Below are 21785 nucleotides of genomic sequence, written 5' to 3'. Positions count from 1 at the left end.
AGTAGATATTCTGAATGCTATTAATACGCTTCATCTTAGACCTCCCGACAAATAATAAACTTTAAAGAACACATATTCAAGTACACATGGAACAATTAGTAAAATTTACCCTGTATTTCATTAAACAGGAAACTTCAGTACATTTTAAAGAACTGACATCATATACACTATTTCACCTTCTTGCAGTGTGATAAAAATAGGTATAAATAATAAATGTTATCTTTTAAAAATTCTCTGCATGAATAGGAAAAACAAACCCAAAGTGTTTCTGGTGCTAAAGAAATGTTTAAGCTAAAAGGAAATGAATGTACTATATAAGGATTTAGTTCTTTAAATTAAATTTTCAAATTAATTCTTTAAATTAGTTAATTCTTTAAATTAAAGTAGGGAAAAAAGTGTATAAGATGGAAAAACAAAGAAACTAATAAAAAATAAAAACACAAGATTAATGAGAAAATTTGATGGATTTGTCCACCTCAAAATTAAAAGACAAAGGGCAGTGTGTAAAAACTTAACACACAAATAACACACTATTAATAAGTAAGCAGTAATTCTCACCTATATTATAGAAAGAAATCCCGCAATTCGGCAAGAAAAACAGAACACTAGAAAATGGGTGAAAATGTAGATAGGCAATTTACAAAGATAGGGGCTTAAAAAATAAAAGCCCGTGTCAATTAAAAAGAGGAAAAAATGAATTCTATGAAAAGAAATTAAACAGCTGGATTATGCAGTCTAATCAGCTGCCATGAAACTCATGTGCTCACAGCCTATGTAGGGCTGAAGCCTGAAGGGGAAGATGAAACTTAGATTAGAATGGAAAACATTTAGAATCAATTCTGGGTAATTTTAAAATTATAATTTTATTGATCTCATAGGAAGGAAGGATTTAAAATTTACAACTTCATCAATGTTGACAATATCATTTATCAATAATGCTACCTTAGTTGCCACAACGATTACTAGCCATCAAGGGCAATTTCATGCCATGTCTTTTTCAGTCCAAATTCCTGCTGGTTCTGGAATTTCAGAGTGCCAAATCAGACACTCAGTTTTCTAGAATTCTTTGTAAGTTACCTCATTTCAACGTCAACCTCTTCACTAGATCACATGAGAGGTTTTAGAAAGTCCATTGCCTTTGACATATCAACTCAATATAAGAGAAATATGAAACTGGAACTTTCCTTGTTACTTTTTTTGTCACCACATGATTTTATCAGAGTAGAAAGTTTTCTATATGATATACTATGCATATAGTATATCATTCAGTTCACAATGTGCCTCCTCCAAAACCAAAGTCAGACCTTAGGTTTCTTGGAGGTCTTCAATTTTCAACACACTTCCTCTTACTCAAAACATGCAACTCAGGGGGCCTGAGTGGCTCAGTTGGTTAATCATCTGACTTTGGCTCAGGTCATGATCTCATCGTCTGTGAGTTTGAGCCCCACCTGAGGCTCTGAACTGACAGTGTGGAGCCTGTCTGAGATTCTCTCTCCCTCTCCACCTCCCTGACCCTCCCCAACTCACTCCCACACTCACTCCCTCTCTCAAAATCAATACACTTAAAAAAATGCAATTCTCATGCAGCCATTTCTTACTGTTTCCTGGGAAACAGCCATGCTTCTGAAGTCTGAGCCAGGGTTCGTGACTTTAGGAAGCTACTAGACTGACTTGCTTCTTATGGATCTGGCTCAGCCACAAGAGGCCAGGTGGCCTAAAGGTACCAACAAGAAGTCAGCGTATTAAGTCTGAAAAGTGAGCTAGTATCGCTGGAGGTCAAGTTGTCTCACAAGCCTTTAAACATTGCCTTTATGCCTCAGCAGACGCCTAATGCCCTTAAACATTCTGCACATGTAAGTTACTATATCCTAAGGGTAAATCTGCATTACTAATTAGAGCAGCATAAATGTAGTGTTGGGAGTCTCTCGTGCTTGTGTATAACTCACATATTTCCTGGCTAATTCAAATACTATGCACCAACTGCTGTGGTCTCTAAGATTCTACCACAGACACACAGGTTGAAAAGCTGGTATGAGTCCACACTCTGACAGCGTGATACTTATATACAACTGACTGGAAGTGGGATGCTCATAGGATGCCTGATTCACTCACATATAAGATGTGAAACATAAACTATCTTTATAGGCTGGTTTTTGTGTAATCACTGAGTTAACACTGAATAACATTTAGATTATCTTCATGCTATCTTGGCATATGATATAAGACTTGACTGTACGAATGAAAATTTAGAATCTTTATTCCATCGTTTAGCTGATTTGCTTATTCATTTAACAAATATTTATTGAGCACTCTTTTAGGTGCTAGAGATACAGTGATAAAAAGGACTAATAGAGACCTCCTTTGGTGTTATGAAGCCTGTCTTCTGAAGAGACTTTTTTTTAACTTTATTTATTTTGAGAGAGAGAGGGAGAGAGAGGGAGGGAGGAAGTGCATGAGTGGAGAAGGGGCAGAGGGAGAGACAGACAGAGAGAGGGAGAGAAAGAATCTCGAGCAGGCTCCGTGCTGTCAGCGCAGAGCCGCTGTGGGGCTCAGTCTCACAAACCCTGAGATCAGGATCTGAGCCATAATCAAGAGCCAGTCACTTAACCAACTGAGCCACCTAGGCACCCCTAAAGAGACTTGTTTTATACAAAGGCTGGATGACTGGCTGATATGGTGACTCCATGTGTATCCACTTGAAGGTGTATGTGTGTGGCTTAACCAGGAAAATTATCCAGTATTCTACACTTACAACTATTTCCTTATACTTTTAAGTTCTTCCTCCTGACACTTACTATATGTTCAGGTGTTTCCAAAGAGCTCCAACTAACAGAACCAAATCCTGTGGGAAAAACAAATCAACGGCATATTTTCGGACTTCCTTTTACTCCCCTCTTCTGCTTTTGGAACAGCTAATCATTTCCACTTTGAAAAATGTCTTCACTGAGCCTCCATGATCTTACTTTCTCTTGGTTCCATTCCTACCAACAGACTTCTTCAGAGTTTTAATTGTTGCTTTTTTCTTATGTGCCTCATCTCCAAATATGGTAATCACCAAATTCTCAGTCTCAGGACTTTTTCATTTCTATCTAACTCCTTTCCTGTTGTGATCATTTAGTATCACATCTTCATTATCACCTGCTTGTTGAGGTTTCCACAGAAATATCTATCCTGAACCTACTTCCAAATCTATTTGGATGTCTATGAGCATCTTAAACTTAAAAAAAGACTAAAACTCCACTCCAGGGAAAGCATTCTGCTTTTTTTTTCTCTCTTTCCATAATCTTCCTGACATAAATGCACAGCTTGCTCTCCGTCTTCAGATCTCTAAATAAATGTCACCTCCAGGAGGCCTTCCCAGATTACCCTATATAAAATAACATCATCCCCACTCTCTCATTCCTAGTTTTTACTCTTTATCCTTCTTACCTGGGTTTACATTTCTACAAAACACTTATTACCAACTGACATGTTATAAATGTATTTGCTAAAATGTATTTATACGTGTTTTTACCTAGGGACGCCTGGGTGGCTCAGTCGGTTTAGTGTCTGACTCTTGCTTTTGGCTCAGGTCATGATCCCCGGATCGTGGGATCAAGCCCCACATCGGGCTCTGTGCTAAGTGTGGAGCTGTTTGGCATTCTCTCTCTCTCTCTCTCTCTCTCTCTCTCCCTCTGCCCCTCTCCCCTGCTAGTGCTCTCTCTCTCTCTCTCCAAAATAAGAAATAATTTTAAACTTTTTGCCTGTTTTTTGCACCAGAAATGTAAGCTCCATGAGAGGTGAGGTCTTCGTCATTTCCTGCTCTATTATTAGTGTACAGAAATGTGCTTGAAAAATAGTTGGAATTCAATATTTATCAAATTAGTAACTGAATTTGTAAATAAATTCTTCAATGGCACTATTTATCGGGTTACTACACTTTGCACTAATTTGGAATTGAAATGATGATTTTCAATAGTTGTATCAGAAAACTATTTTAGAGTCCCAAAAGTCCATTCTCTGAGCTCTAAGACTTGGAAAGATAACATAGTCCAGCTTCTTATTCTATACAATGTATCTTAAAGAGAAAAAAGTTTTGACTAAGTCTACATGATGAATAAGAGGTGGAACCATTGTTAAACACTGGGTCCACGCCCCTCCAGTCAGTGTTCTCCAATCAAACCCTGACTCAGAGGTATTGCTTTTCCTTGGCTACCACAGCAATCCAATTCTTTTTGGTGTTATTTTAAAAATAATTTTAGGGGCGCCTGGGTGGCTTGGTCGGTTAAGCGTCCGACTTTGGCTCAGGTCATGATCTCACGGTCCGTGAGTTCAAGCCCCGCGTCAGGCTCTGTGCTGACAGCTCAGAGCCTGGAGCCTGCTTCCGATTCTGTGTCTCCCTCTCTCTCTGACCCTCCCCCATTCATGCTCTGTCTCTCTCTGTCTCAAAAATAAATAAACGTTAAAAAAAATTAAAAAAAAAATTTTAATAGATATTACACAGAGGTGGAAGCAAGGAAAAAACTGACTTTATAAATAAAAGCGTCACACATATAAAGCTTGAATATATAAAAAGGAAAACATTTCTGAATACCTAAATCTAAAACTCAATTTAACTTGAAAAATGCCCAGCTTAAAACAAAGCAACATCCTAGGACATTGAGAAACATAGATTTAAAATCCTATAACAAACACTTATATTTTCAGAGATGGAAAAAAATCCATGCAGGTAGGTTAGTGAGAAATAACATATAAATAGAGCAAAAAGCTTAGAAAAATAAAAAAAAGCAATCAAGATATTTCTTAATCCTGATGATACAGGCACAGTAGCAGAAGAAATGAACTGAGTCCAAACACGGGATATGGTCTATGATTTTAACCCATAAAGAAGGTTGAGTTCCCCAAGAGGCAATAAAACATAGCAGTTAAAATGTACTCCATTGCTTGGATTTGCACCTAACACTCTTTCTTGATAGGTATAAGAACTTAATTGTTAATACTTAACTTCTACAGGCCTTAAATTGTTGATCTGTAAAATAGAATTGAATAATAACTATACTTTTTATGGGAATCAAATTAGATCATAAATATAAATGATTTATGTACTATGTGGCAGATATTTTATAGTTGGAAATATCGTACACTGGTATTAGGAAAATTTAACTAACTACAATATAAAATAAATTCTAAAAGCTTTTAAAGATAATGTTTGTGAAAATAATGTAAAGTTTACCAAAATCATGCTTGTGGTTGATCATTTGCAGTGTCTAACACTTGGGGTACTTTATAAAACATGAAAGTCTTCCATTTATCAGCTCTATCAATTCTCTCTACCACATGAATTGAAACTTCCTCCCAAGTATTTCTACAATGGTAACCATGAACACCCTAGTTTGTTTTCCAAAACAATGCCAATTTCAGCAGATGAAAATGTACGTGCCTGAAAACATTCATTTTGCCATGAAGATTTAAGAAAGACTGTAACCCACTTTTTTGATTGTCTAAAGGTCCTGAATGAGTGTAGAGTGAACAAGAGGTTGGTAGATGACATCAGGGAGGTATCAAGGACAGACTGTACAAAGCCAAGCTCCTACTGTTGCAGTGATCACACCTGATGCTAAGTTCCAAGGATTCATAGCTGTGCTACATGTAAACCCTTGGGAACAAGTCACAATTACACACCTACACCAGCCATTCCCTTTTGAGCTCCATCACTGCCAGATGGATATTATGGTCGATATATCTTTTGACAAGTCACATTTTTTTAATTGTGTGAGAGAGAAATATTTTTGAGAGAGAGAAATAAACTGGACGCGACAGGGGGAGAGGCAGAGAGAGAGGGAGACACAGAATCTGAAGCTGGCTCCAGGCTCTGAGCTATCAGCACAGAGCATGACATGGGGCTCGAACTCACGGACTGCGAGATCATGACCGGAGCCGACGTCAGACGCTTAATTGACTGAGCCACCCAGCCGCCCATTGACAAGTCACATTTAATGCGGCACCAACTCCTTCATACACCCACTTCTTTTAATCTTAAGTCAAGTATTCACTGAGTGCCTACCACGTGCCAGCCACTGGACTAGACGCTGTCGAAACATTCTCTGTTCTCATGGAGTTCACACACTAGTGTGGGGAATGGATGAGAAGAAAATAATAAGTGAACAACTCCTTTAATAAGAACTACAAAGAAGAGAGAGCATAAAATATGTCATAATGCCATATACTTGTTGACTTATAATGGATTTTAATTATGCTGCCAGTAATCCAAACAGCATTATCTTCAACAAGTGAAAAATCCTTTGTGGCAATCACAGAAACTTAGGTAGAATGAAATACAGCTACCAAATCACTCTAAGCACGACTATTGGTTTATTCCTACAATACAAAGTGTGTGTGTGTGTGTGTGTGTGTGTGTGTGTGTGTGTGTTGGGAAGAGGTGGGAAGGGATGAGCAGCTAAGGGATGGGCAGCAGAAAAAAAGGAGAAAAGAAAGAAGGGAAAGTAAAAAGAGCTAAAATTCTTACATCAATTAACGTCATTTTGCTCAATCTTTCAGACTTCCTATTTTCTAGACTGGTACAACTGGCCTATCTGAGTAATTAGTGGCCATGTGAATACTAATACATAGACAAGACTTAAGTTTCCCATCATATATTTACCCCTTCCCTCTAGTTTAACTATTTAAAAATGTAGTCTCTAGTGTTTGTTCTAGAACATATTTTTAAGATTTTATTTTTAGGATTAAAAGATACAACTCTTCCTCCACAATTACATGTTCATATATCCTTTTTCTTACATTTTCTCCCAGTTACCTACCACGTATGAAAGTAAAAGATTTAAAAGAGAAGCAATGAAATGGCCCAATATAAATACTTCCCTGACTCAGGGACCATTTTTGAAGTTGAAATTCTTGGGTCATTCCTTCCTGACTTAGATTAAATGCCTACATCTTATTTCTACCACTTCCAAAGTGCCAGGGGGGAAAAAATAAAGTAATCTTCTCTTAGAAAATCCTTCTTTCCAAGATTAGGGTGCTCTCAAAAGAGCTGCATGTGCTAAAATAAAGTCATCTTCCCCACCTCCGATCAACACTTCTCAATTATGAATGTGAACATACACTTGAAAATTCGCACCTGGACACAACCCTTACCTGCATCTCTTGACAAAAGGAAGCCAATGGCCCAAAGAGAATCTGACATTGCTCGTCAGCAGTGTAGGTCATCCCTGGCAACTTGGAAGGAACCATCACGGAATTGACACTCTGGGGATTTGTCTGTAGCAAGCAGCTACTGGCCTTTGACCTGGCAATACGCAGATATGTGTAAAATTTTGAATTTAATGTAAAAATTTGTTATAATTAGCATAGCAACAGGAAACATTTTTAGAATGTTAAAAATATGTTCTTACTTTTATTTATAAGTTCTTCTACTGAATACTCATAGAAATCACTCCACATGTGAGAATCGTTTATGTACAACTATGTAAGATAATCCTAATAATAATAATATTGAACATGATGAGTTTTGGTTTATTAAGGTCTTTCATATGGGTTGACTCAGCTAATCCACATAATACTGTGAGGTGGTTATGACTTTGCATATTTATAAGATTAAGAAGCTCAGACTCAGAGAGTAACCTGACCAAAAGTAATGCGTGAAGGTAAGAAATGAATTGTGTTCGAGGACTTAAAGAATATACGGAAGGCATTGTCAAGTGAGTATTTGCACATATTTTTGTACTTGACATTGTAATACAACTTCCATTTATGAGATGACATTTAATTTTATCATGGTTCTGATTCTTGTGAAGGCAGCCATACAAAATCATACATGTTCCTTGGGAACATCGAAGGGTGACTGTTGCAGAGAGGTGGTATGTTCAATATTACATGTTCTATGTACTGGTCTCTACACTATCATGACTGAACGTACTGCATACATTTCACACCAGACTTATGGTAATGTAATAAACAGTATATTTTAGCGAATTTTAATATTCATTTAACAGAAAAAAATAGGCTTGCCAATTTAAACGGTATGGAAAAATGAATAAAATTTATCTGTATCGTGAATTTAACTAGCTCAATGTTCCTATATTTCTTAGTGAGACTTTTGGATACTTTAAGCATCTCTCACTCACTAACTGCTCTGTGTATCTCATACTGTTTCTGCTTGTTCATTTATTTACCAAAGAGATAATTAGAGAACAAGGGATTTAAAATGAAAATTTGAACAATACTAATATTTTTCACTTCTTTTTCCAACCAGACATAAACTGTTCCCTCTGTTGAAGGTGGGAAAGAAGAGAATGAGAACTATTATAATGGTGAAAATGATGTATTAATGAAAAAAATCCAGAGCTTAGAAGTATCATAATGGAAGAGTGGAGCTTTTGTTAAAGAGGTTCTTTGTGATAACAGATGTGCTGAGTGATGAACAATGAGAATATTTTCCACTGGGAAATTTCGAAGAGGTAAGGAATCACTGTGATAGCTAATTTTCCAACCTTACAAATCATCTTGCTCGTTCTTTTATTAGAAAATGTGGACACTAAGAAGCAGATGGGTTAAATAATATGTTCCAATTCACACTCTCTGAGTCAGTGGAAGGGCCAGCATTAGAACTGAGTGCCTTGATCCCTAATCGGGTGTCCTTTCCACTCTACTGTGCCACCTTCCCTGGCTGGTAGAGGAAGCAGGCACATGTAAACATTGACAATGCAACAATAGTAAATGACCTCAGTACCTTAGAAATCTTTCCAAATCTTCCTTGCTACATCGGGACCATGAAACATCACCAAGATTTTGTCCTTTAATCCATTCACCAGACATGATATGAAGACCATCAGCACATGATGGGTGGTCATTGTCATGATTAATGCCCATGCTGATTCAGAATATAATTAAAATAAAAAATTACATTAGGTAAGTATATCTTAACGATTTATAAAGGCAATTAAATAACAGATAAATACTGAAACTAATGGGAGATAAATTAGTTTTAAAAATCAAAATAAAATTAGATATCAGATTGATTTTTTTTGAAATTTTGTTATCTAGATTAAAGATAAATATTTTTACTGAGGGAAACATATTTCCCAATGAATCTAGCAAATAACATGTTTAGTCACCTATTTTCAAAATGGTCTATAGATAAAATTTTCAGAGTTGTATGTATGAAACATATAGAAATAAAAAGTTTCTATTCAACCACATTAAATTCTTGTTCTTGCCTGGAGATCCTTTACTCATCGCTTTTAACAAATCTGAAACCACATTAAAACTATTATTTTCCCCATCTGCTTCATTAGACTTTCTTCTTCCATTCATCATTAAACACAAACTATCCCTGGGAAACCTTCACATTCCTGGCCATCTTTACTTCTTCTAGCGAATCTTGAATCTATTGCTTCAAGCTGAAACTCTTTAAAAAGCTGACTTACCTCCAAATGGGTGTACTAGAAGAATATTAAATTCAATATGTCTAGAAACTGCCCTCATTATTTTCTCTTTCAAGCCTTGATTTATTCCTGTACTGTCTCTTTTATGCATTCACTAGCCACCCAGTCTGCCAAATCAAGAATCTTCAGGTCTTTTATCCTTTCTCTCAGATCACCACCCAGGCTATTTTATTTTATTAAGTGTCAGAGGGCAAGTTCTGCCAGTGCTACTTCCTAAATATTTGTCTCAACTGTCACTTCCTTTCAATTCCTTTGTTACTATTACAAAGGATTATTAAGTATTTAGTCTCAATAATTATTATGTCATTATTGCGTTCTGTGCCTCCAATCTTTACCAACATTCTCCCTGTTTCTCCTCCTGCTGTGCCCCAGGGAAGTCTATTTAAAACACAATCTGCCTCCCTGTTACCTATAAGGCACTGTCAGCTCTTCAACATCGTACAAAGTCTCTTTATCTTCTTCCAGGTCCTTTATGGCATTTTCTTTTCAGCGAATGATTTCTAGTTTCCCCAACAGTATGTGGTTTCTTATTCTTTCACAATTAATTGTTATTTAGAATTTTTTGTGTGTCATGCACCATACAGAGGGGTTATAAGCCTGAATTAAATGATTCAATGATGTAGGTACTAGTATAATCCAAGTCTGCTGATGAGAATGAACTTTCCGAAGGTTATACAGTGAGAAGGTCAAAGTGGGGCTGTCTGAACTGAGCAGGCTGGCTCAGGAATCATGTGACTGACCATTACCTATTTGGCATCTGTGAATTCCATTCCCTCTCCTGCCCTGCCCAAAGTGCCTATCCTTCAATGTCTTCGCCTGGATAAATTCTACTTAATCTTCGAGATTACTGTCGATGACCTTCATGAGGTTTTCTTTCACTAACTTCATCTCACCTATGTGTACTCTCTGTCCTACCACAGGATTCTGTGAACCACACTGTTATCGCACTGGCAACAATGCATTATGCATTTTTACTTCTGGCTAATGCTGCAACTTCTTGAGGGTAGGAACTGGCTCATCTCTCTGAACTGCTGGCATACTGGAATCATATTCTATAAACCATACATAAACACTGAATCAAGTCACCACGGAGAATCGCTTCTGTTTCAGGAAAATCTTCATATAATCTCTACCGAATTCTCATAGTGAAGGTTAATACTGAAAAAATTGGAAGAGGAGAAATGTGTTTTTCTCCAGGCTGAGTCTGAAATGATGGCAGGATAGTCAAGTGTTCCCTTTAAAATCTAGATGATAAAATAGTCTTTCATAATAAAAATAGCGAATAACAAGAATATCTACACTATATTTAAAAATGCTATAAAAAGAATTATAGAGGCTGCTAAGGGAAATCACAACTAGACTACCTATGTTTTCTCAAATCAAAATAAAAAATATCAAGGCCAACTACTTTTTCATTGACATAAATTAAAATTTTGAATTAAAATTGTTATATTTAACATGTTTTTGGAAGGAGAAAATGATATGGACGGAATAAGTAATTTATGAGTTAAGAATAATGAGTTAAGAATTCACTCCATTTGCTAACTTAGAAGACTAATAAAACCGAAAATACCTTATTGAATATCATTTTCCATACTTCAGTGTCAGAAAAATTCAGCTCCATGTTGAACCATATTTTTCTTTCCTATTCTAATTAATGTCTTTAAATAGGTTCTGTATCAACACATATTAATAGGATGATGGACAGAGAATAGGAAGATAAATGTTTTTCATACTTTGACGATAGGGAGGAAAAGTAAGAGACGATGTGGAGTCATTATGGACCAATTTAATTGCCAGGAGGTAGGGTAAAAGATGTTGAAGTTGAAAGAGATTTGAGTTCTGTGTCTCCCTCCCCCTAATTCATGGGACTAGATACAAGTAAGTAATAATATTAAGAAATAAATGCTTTCTTTCAAAAAAAATTTTTTTTTAACGTTTATTTTTGAGACAGAGAGAGACAGAGCATGAATGGGGGAGGGTCAGAGAGAGGGAGACACAGAATCCAAAACAGGCTCCAGGCTCCGAACTGTCAGCGCAGAGCCCGACACTGGGCTTGCATTCATGGACTGCGAGATCATGACCTGATCCGAAGTCGGCCGCTTAACCGACTGAGCCATCCAGGCGCCCCGTTTTCTTAACTGATTGTTAGGAAAATCTTATGATGATGTAAAATGCCTGACCCAATGTCTAGAATATAGTAGCAACCCATAATTATTCTTTTTATTGGGACAATACATCCAAGATATCTTATTCTTCTAACTTGTCAAATAGCACAAAGAGATAAAAACATCATTATATGTAATTTGTTGTCTTTGTGAACTTTGGTGAAAGTTGTGGACTTTAAGGAAAACCAAGTAAAGAATAATGGCAAGAATTTACTTTGCTTGGATGTTAACTAATTAAAATAAGAAACTACAAATAAAGCAGAATCTCACAAATTGCTTAAAACCCCTTAATGCGTTTCTAACAGTACAGTCCTGAGGCAGCCCTTGCCAGGATCACTGTCTCACCTCCACCAGGGAGGGATTCTGGCCACAGCACACGTTGCCGGGTGACCCTGTTTTATCAACAGCCACTTGCCGCATGGAACACACTCAACTCTTCCATCTGTGGTGGTACCGTCTTGCAAAGCATACACAAATGCTATTATTCCTGAAAGGCAACTGGTCTTTTTCAGAAACAATAAAACTTCTTAAATAATGTGTCCATTTGAGAGAAGAGGTTTTGCTTCCAAGAGTTAGCAATTTGGACATTTTCCCAAAGTGGTGTAATGTGATTTTCCAAATTGGGAAGATTACAACCTCTCATCCAGATGATCCTTTTGGGATCTTGATTCTCATGTAAGAAATTAGCTACAGCCATGGAGAGATCTAGTGATTCAACCATTGTTTACCATTAGTTAAATTTTCCTAAAGCTGTTTAACTTGTAACAGAAAAGATTATCATTAAAGAAAAAAATTGGGACAGGGCCTTTTTTTTTTTTTAACCACATATCTGGAACTATCAGGAAACACTGCTTAGTTCCAATTCTACAGATTGGAAAGAAAACAAATAATTGTGAACCTTTGTACCAGTCACTGTAATAATCATTTCCAATGATGATATCACTTAATCCTCACAATATCTCCATTATGTGTCTATTATTATGACTATTCTGTAGATGCAGAAGGTGCTGAGGTTAATTGGGGAGATGGGACTCAGACCCAGGCAATCTGATGGTCAGAAAGCTCTCCAAACAACCAACTATAATGCATCTCTTTCTGAATCAAAACTCTACATAAATGCATAAAATCTTTTTTGTTTTATGAATAATTTTAAATGTCTCCTGTTAGCAGAAATGCACCTCTATGTATACAGTTCTAAAACCAAGTCGTGTGCAATGTATGGAGAACATTCTTGAAGTAAGACATTAGCAACACCTCTCCTCATACTTCTGCAACTGAGCTACATTTTAATAATCTCAGTTTAAATTCATTTTGACAAAGAGCCTAGGGCAAATAAACTCTCTACTAACATTGTACATGGTTGTCAAGTCAACTGAAAAAATATTTTTATCTTATAAAACTTCTCAACTTGTTTAAAAGTCACTGCCAGGAAGTTTTGTGATATCCTGCGGAAAGCTGGAGAAACATTTGGATTTTGAAGATGGTCCCTTTTGATGTTTAAAGAGTTAGAGAAGAGAACATTTATGAATTCACTCACATTTTTTGCATAATTTGGAAAGGGTCAGATTTGTAAACAGTAATTCTTTAGAAGACTAAATTTTTTGTGCTCAATATATTAAATATTTCACATGATGTATTATTTCCCACTAGAAGTTCTATATTATATAGAAAATTTTATTTGAAAAAAGAAACAAACTGTCCTAATGTCTAAGTGGAAGTATATTTCCACAAAATAACAATTTCCTACAATTCCGTGGCTACATCTTATTTGGAGTAACTTAGCGGCTGTGTGCTCACGGTGGGGGGGGGGAGTACAAAGTATTTTTATTACTTTTTATATTTTGAATAATTTTAATTATTTAACTGTCAGTTGTCACAAAACAGCGAAATATGTACTTCTATTGGACGTCCAAAGACCGTGTAAAGGCAGACAGCAACAATGTCAAAAATGTTCTAAAAAGCAGAGGTACAAAAACAGGGATTACTTTTGACCTTGCTGTGCATATGAGGCAGCTTCATCTAGCAAATGAACAAACACTTGGGAACACAGTATTTGCTGCATGCTGTACTGAGCTGGGGTCATAAAAATGAGAAAGATTCAGTTCCTACCCTCAAGGAGTTTATTCTCTCCTGGGGTTAGGACACACTATCCTTGCCTTAGGAAGCTAACGCATGCCTGGACCCTGCTAGCTCTGTATTCCTTAAAGCTCTCCTACCCCCCCCTCCCTTTCCACAGCTAGTTATACCAATGAAGACCAGGGCTGATCCTCTTGAATTCTGGACTCTTGTCATGTCTGCCTGACTGACCTTGTGCCCCTTAACTCTTTGCTTTATTAAACCATGCTTTAATGAATTTAGTTTGTTATGAATACATTAATACAAAAACCTAGTTTCCTAGGCAAAATATTTTAATATTCCTTGGCAACCAGCGACACTGAAAATGTGAATAATGAACTATGTGCATCAGAAACCTAGGGATGTTGGGGCACCTGGGTTGCTCAGTCGGTTGGGCATCCGACTTCGGCTCAGGTCATGATCTCATCACGGTTCATGGGTTCAAGACCTGCGTCAGGCTCTGGGCTCACAGCTCAGAGCCTGGAGCCTCTTTTCGATTCTGTGTCTCCCTCTCTCTCTGCTCCTCCCCCCATTCATGGTGTCTGTCTCTGTCTCAAAAATAAATAAAACATTTAAAAATTTAAAAAGAAACCTAGGGATGCTGATGTTGGGTTAGTTAAAATGCAGAATTCTGTATCCTGCCTCAACTGATTGAACAAGAGTATTTAGAGATAAGGCCTAAGAAACTATTTCAAGTCATTTTCTAGATGATTCTTACTCAAAATTCTAAAAAGTACTGACCTATATGACAAAAATCCAAGATTTTTATCTTATTTTTCAAATAATCTGTAAACTTACTTCAATCTAATTTTCACAGGAACACTTAATTCCAGCCTATCATTTTGTATAATTCCCTCCTATCAGAATGCTTTCCCCAGATTGTCTATAATTACAAATGCAACCCCCATTTTAAGACCATCTCCCTGCATAAGAGACTCTTCAATAAATTCTAGCATATATTTCCCATGGTTCTTAACTTCTGTGGCTTTTAAATATAGGGCATGTATACGTATCAGAACTACCTTCTATTTTTAGTGAATTTAGCACCATCTAGAATTTAAGTGTTTGAAGAACATATTTTAATTCCTTGATATATTTAGTTCAATACCTTATCAAATAAATGTCTACAGACCTAGCCACTGATACAGTATCAGAGAAGCAACTAAATATTCTGCAAATGTGACAGCAAGTTGAAACTAATATGACTTCTTACTGATTTAGGGAAACCGTAAGCCTGAAAGATCTGTAGGTGATCTGTTTGAGAAAAGCTGCTTGCCTGACTCTGGACCACACATTTGCCAAGATACATTAGAGAAATACAAACAGAAAGCCAATTCCTGTAAGACCATTCATTAGCTGGGTGATTTTTTCCCTCTTCCACCTACTCACTCTGACATCCAAACCTACGTTTGGAGAGAATCTGGGTGTGTGGAAATGCTGCCACATCTATACTGGCTAAAGTCCCATTATGATTATTAACTTGGACAAACTACTTATTACTCTAACTGGTATCATTGTCTAAATAAAGTATCAAATACAAAAGCTGTGTCAGTGGTCTATAAGGGTCTCCATAATATGTTCACTTCCTGCCAATCCAGTAAGAATTCTAAAGGATATGAAATCACTCCCTGAATGAACAGAGAGATGTATGACCCATGGAAGCTGAAAATCTCCTTTGTACATTAAAGCATTCATAAAAATAAATATACCACTACTGATTATTATTATTATTATTCATTCACTCTGTATTATGTGTTAACCACTGTGCCATGCAATTAAAGCATGAACAATCCAACAGTGAACCTTGAAAGGCAAACTTATCCAAATTGTAGGGATGAAGAAAATTAGCACAGACACATTGACTTGCCTAAAGTTTATTCAGTGAGTACCTGGCACGACAAGAATTCCAGCCCCAGTCCCCTTCTCTAATAAGTTTTCCCTATCACCTGCCCACTGAGTAGTTTCTAACCTTAACCAAGGCACGTGTACCACAGGAAGATACTTGTGACTTTTGCTGTAGGGAATCCTAGAGGGTAGAATGTGGTTAAAGAGAACAACGTGGTTACATGTGGCCATTACCAATTTGAGTGGGTCAAAGAGTATTAATTAGAGAATAATTAAGTTTGAACATTTTAAGGAACAATGGATTTCTAGAGGTAAGAGTATATTTGTTTTTTGTCTACTATAGCAATCTGTTATTACTTCCTGTTTCCTGGTCTAACAGTCTTAGATTATGATGTAATGCCTTTATCTTCATTTCTCGTTTACTTTTTATTGTTTGCCTACTGTCCCTTTGGCATATATCCTCTTTCTCATAGTAGACATATTGATGCACATCAATGTTGAATGAAAAGCAAACATCTTATTCCCTTTCAAAAGGAACTCCTCTTGCAAATTAAGAGAGAGAGAGAGAGATCAGCCAAATTTATGTTTGACAGGATGCCTCCTGGGGCATATGCTAGCTTCTTATTGAATTAGAAGAATTTTAGATTAAATAATCCTATCACTAAACTGCTGGATTTGGCCCTTCCAAGTCTATGACTTCAGGACTTTTTTTTTTTTTTTTTGCTCAGTGAAGGCAACTGCATTCCTTGACCCAAACTAATTCGTCTCTTCTACTTCTTGAACTCAACTATCCTCTACTGTAAAGCTCAAGATGACTGACCAAGAGATGAGTATTGGTACAACAAATGCTTACACATTCAAACAAATATTCAAGTGCCTATAATGCACAATGCACTCAACTTTGTGCTGTGGGAGAAAAAAAAATGTATTACACAGTAATCCTATTTTCATAGAGACTGCTGTTCAGTAGGGTATGTGTGTAGGGGGTATAAATATCAGTACAAATCAGTATATATTAGAAATTAAGGGATATTTACAATAAACAGTGCAAGGAAATTAAAAAATATATTTCCAAAAAGTGATAGCACTTGTCTTGACCATTAATGGATAAAGAAAATTGGAAAATCTACACATCAGTAGGACTGGGAGTTGAAATAAGAAAAAAACATTAGTAAAGACAAAGTTTGAACATTATGGATCATTTGCCTTCATGAGATGGAGAAGTGGACTATCATGTGAGAAAGGTAGAGGGGACCACTGTAAAAGTCAGGACTCCAAGGCTAAGTTCACTCATCAGGTAGGAAAGGACAATAAAGATTTCTGAACTAATGAGTGAGACACACCAGAAAGATAAAGTGCTAAGGCAAAAAGACCAGGGAAGCAGGTGTTGCAGTGGTCCAAGCCTGGGAAGAATAACAATAGAAATAATGGACAGATGGGAAAGCTCTTTCCCAAGAAAACCTAGTAAAATGTGGCAACTGCTTATGAGAGGAATTAAGGGGAGAGAGGGGGTAAAGATGTCTCAAATGAAGAAGTGTCAGTGGTACTGATGCCAATAACAGAAAAGCGGATGTCTGAAGAAGTGGGTTTATAACCTGGTCCTACTGCTGGTTCTATTCCAGGCACAATTTTCAGCAGAGTGTGTAAGCAAACATCACTGATTTCAAAGGCTTGTTAGTTCACAAGACATCTGCATTCTTGGTACTCTGGCAAAACTTAAAACTTTAGCAGGTGCCCCACATATTTATTGCCTTCAAGGAGCTAACTTTGCATATTTATTGCCTCATTAGCCTCTTAGTACTGAAGAAACTCCTGAATTGCCAACTTAGTGGAAAAGCCATGCCTCTACGCCAAAGTTTAGAAATATATATTAGTCTTTTCGCCTGGTTCAACAAGTGAAACAAAAACCAAAACCACGTAAGCATTTTCTGGCCATATCAAAAAATGTTCTATGTTTTTACAATGACATGATTTATAATTTCCCCTAACGTATGTAATTTTATCCACTCGACATCTCTACAAAGAAGCCAATCTAATTACCATGTGAAAGTCTTAATCAGTAAATAAGCTATTAATGTTTAAAGCAGTTTCTTTCAACTTATAAAAATACTGAACTCTGCTAGAGCTTTCTAATTTTCTTGGCACAGTTACAACTATAAGTTATCACAAATGTGCTAAAATCCAAATTACAAAATTGTGCCATATACCAGTTTCAAGACAAAGAATTTTGTCCACAACTTTATGCCCACTGTATTATTTCAAGAATATAACATACCTGAAATGGGCTTTTTCTACAATTGGGAAAAGAAAGTACTGAGCCATCAGATGCTAATGGGTAAAAAATAAGTATTATTTTATTAATGTAAAACAGTGACCATTTCAAGTCTTTCTGATTATTTTTATTGGCTGCATATTTTTTAGGCAAGGGGCCTAACTTCAGCTAGTCAGAAAAAGGTGAGATGTTCAACCATTCTAGGAAGCAAAGAAACATGAATACAAATGAAATTAGAATTTAAAATGTGTTATACTCAAAGCTGGCAAAGGAGCTGAACCTCTATTCACCAGGAGTCTGCTAAATTTGGAAAACGATCGCCACATGGCCTCCAAAAATAGTGTACCACTTTATACTCCTCTCCGAAATGTATAACGCTGTACACTCACACTGTTAAAATATCATCTAACATTTATTCATTGAGCACATCTGAACGGTGTTAGACAATGTTAAATACAATGTTAAATAACAAAAGCAACAAAAAAGAACAAACAAAACAAAACAAGCCCCTGTACCGAGGGACCACACTTGAATTAGACATGCAGAGATCACATAATGATACATATAATGTAAACCTACAATTGTGAAAAAATTAGGAATGAAAACTACAGACAGTCTATAAGAACATAGGTCAAGGGACTTAACCTATCCATAGAATACTTTTCTGAAGAAATGATCTGAGAGAAGAATAAGCAAAAATAGGGAAGAAGGCAGGAAGAATTTTCCTGCCAAGGGAAGGGAGTGGTCCTTACAATGGGAGTAAACATGGATTCACCTGTACGGATTTATGTAACCTGACGGGTGAAAGTAGAATCGCTTTGTGGTCTGAAGTGTCATTCTATCAATAATGCTAAGTTTTTGTTTTTGTTTTTTAATAAAAGCCATGCATAGACCTCCATGAGCTGTGTGGTACCATTTTTTTTTTAACAGGGCTTTCATCATTTCTTGTATTGAGTTGTAAGAGCTCTTTTTATATTAAGGAAAACATCACTTTCTCAGATACGTTGCAAATACTTTCACTGATTGCGATTTATCTTCTATTGTATTTTTTTCCTTTGCAAGGATACTTATTTCTCTTTTTTTCAATATATGAAATTTATTGTCAAATTGGTTTCCATACAACACCCAGTGCTCATCCCAAAAGGTGCCCTCCTCAATACCCATCACCCACCCTCCCCTCCCTCCCACCCTGCATCAACCCTCAGTTTGTTCTCAGTTTTTAAGAGTCTCTTATGCTTTGGCTCTCTCCCACTCTAACCTCTTTTTTTTTTTTTCTTCCCCTCCCCCATGGACTTCTGTTAAGTTTCTCAGGATCCACATAAGAGTGAAACCATATGGCATCTGTGTTTCTCTGTATGGCTTATTTCACTTAGCATCACACTCTCCAGTTCCATCCACGTTGCTACAAAAGGCCATATTTCATTCTTTCTCATTGCCACGTAGTATTCCATTGTGAAGGATACTTATTTCGAGTTGTTAATTTTATGTGACTTTTCCTTAAATACTTCTAGATTTCATATCTAGAATTATACACATTTCCTACTAAAAGATGAAAAAATAAAAAAAGCCAACCAAAAAATGTCAATGTCCATAATCATTTTGATGTGTTATGATGTCATAAATATGGTACAGAATCAGATTCCTGTTATGTTTGTTATTGAATGATTCATTTCTTTCCACAGACCGTAGGTTCTGTGCTTACGTCCTTATTCAAGCACCAGCACAAACTGCTTTATCTACTATGTAATATATTAATATCTGATAGAATTCACCCTCTCCTCTCCTGTTAGTTTTTAACAACAAATATCTTATATTGACTTTTCCACATGGAGTCTATAACCAGTATGTCTAATTAAAAAAGAAAAAAAAAGGAAAGCAAATACTATTGGCATTTTGGGCAGGTCACATTAAATTTATATAGAGATAATTATCATTTTATAATATTCACTGTTCCTATCCCAAACCAGAAAATGTCTTTCCATTTACTTAAACCACTTTTATGACTCTCTGTGTGGATATAAATTCTTCTTTTTATAAGTCTTGTACATTCCTTTGTAAGTATTTGTTAGGTATTTTATCTTTTATATTTTTATTTTCTTTTGCTATATTCAATATAAATGGATTTTTCTTTCTTTATAGTGACCAAGTGGCTGCTGTTTATGTATTGAAAAGCAAAAATTGTTATATAATTTTGTAAGCCCCCCCCCCCTCAAATTCTCTTATTGTTCTAATAGAGTTTTTTTTTTTTTGGTAGGTTGTCTTGAGTTTTCCAATTATACAAATAATGTTCATTTTGGCATTTCTTTCTAGTTTTATTTTTGTTTTAATATTATGAAATATTTTCATGAAAACAAATATGTAAAATATATAATCTTTTTTTTCCTTAATGTTTATTTATCTGAGAGAGAGAGGGAGCATGCACACACACACACACACACACAAGTTGGGGAGGGGCAGAAAGAGAGAGAAAGAGAGAGAGAGGGAGAGTGAGAGGGAGAGAGAGAGAGAATCCCAAACAGTCTACATGCTTAGGGCAGAGCCTGATGTAGGGCTCGATCTCACAACTGTGAGATCATGACCGGAGCAAAAATCAAGAGTGAGACACTTAACTGACTGAGCCATCCAGGAGTTCCAGAAATTAAAAAAGCTTAACAATCAGATCAGTTCTAAGATCTGTGTCAGATGTCTCTATTAGGTCTTATGTTTCTGTCTTCCAAAGGGGGCACAGAGTATGTGCTGCTTTAGAAATAATTTCAACCCTAACGTCCTAAAGATAGTCTCATATATTTTCTCTTAAAAGCCTTGTCTGTGATATATCAGTCTTTATTTTATGCAGAATTGATTTTTAGAAATAATCTGAAGGCATTCAATTTCATTTTTATACATGCAGTAAGCCAAGCGCATTATCATATTTTTCCGAAAAGTCAACTTTCTATACTGATCTGCCAACACCTTGCTCACATATCAAGTTTTCCTCTAGGCGTGGACTTATTTATGACTCCAGATTTTGTTCTATCAGACCATATTTGTCCATATTTTCACAAATGTTTAAATGTCTTAGCTATTCTGGTTTCAAAATTGGTCTTGATTTCTGTTAGGGAAAGATTCTTACGTTATTCTCCCTCTCATTCTCTTCTATCTTCGTCTTTTCCTTCTCCAAGAAAGTTTTGGCTATTTTGACTATTTGTACTTATATACAAATGTTGAAAATATTTGCCAACATCCATATAGAAGCTGTGGTGGTCTATTTATTGGAATTTCCATGAATCTATAAATCATTTACAACAGAACTGACATCTGAAGAGAATAAATTTATCCACAAATGTGGTATATTTTCATTGACACAGGTTTCACTCAATAAATTTTAATAAGGGTATATAATTTCCTATCTTTTTTTAATTCATTCCTAAGTACTCTGTGTTTTCAATTGCTACAGTAAATAGTATCATTTTTTTAATGACATTTTGTATTTTTGTGTTGACAGCTGGTTTTTTGTATATTTATCTTATATTTAATAATCTTACTACATTCATGAATTAATTCCATACTTTACTTCTACATAACATCATAATTTTATATAGGGAATCACATCATTTGCAAATTAAAATAGCTATCTTTTTTCCATTCCCATCTCTACAGCTTTTATTTATTTTTCTGCCAAGGTTCACTTGTTTGTGTCTCCAGTACATACACAGAAGCAGATGTGGTGAGATTCTTGTGATTTTCTTAATTTGTAGAAATTTTTCTAATATTTCACCATTAAGAATAATGTTTCCCATTGATTTTGGTGAATATACATCAGCAAGCTTTGTCTTAGTGTTTTTCTTTTTAATTGTGCATCTCTTGAAATAATATAGTTTCTACCTTTAAGCTATTAACATGGGCATTAAGATTCTTAAATGATAAATGACTTTTCCTATCCTGATATAAAGCCAACTTTATTCC

The 21785-nt window shown here is 36.0% G+C and overlaps 1 protein-coding gene across 1 annotated transcript in view; it reads right to left on the bottom strand.

Annotated features, from left to right (window-relative positions):
* The window catches only part of ADAMTS19 (ADAM metallopeptidase with thrombospondin type 1 motif 19), a 238253-nt gene that overhangs the window by 96110 nt on the left and 120358 nt on the right, over positions 1-21785 (bottom strand). The window contains exons 9-10 of the mRNA XM_049649122.1: positions 8726-8866; positions 7132-7282 (exon numbers count right to left, since the gene is read on the bottom strand). Of these exons, the coding sequence (XP_049505079.1) occupies positions 7132-7282; positions 8726-8866 (292 nt within the window). The remainder of the gene's footprint in view (positions 1-7131; positions 7283-8725; positions 8867-21785) is intronic.

Source organism: Panthera uncia (genome assembly GCF_023721935.1).
Source record: "Panthera uncia isolate 11264 chromosome A1 unlocalized genomic scaffold, Puncia_PCG_1.0 HiC_scaffold_17, whole genome shotgun sequence".
In the NCBI taxonomy this organism is placed as follows: domain Eukaryota; kingdom Metazoa; phylum Chordata; class Mammalia; order Carnivora; family Felidae; genus Panthera; species Panthera uncia.
This window is presented reverse-complemented; position numbering and strand designations above follow the sequence as displayed.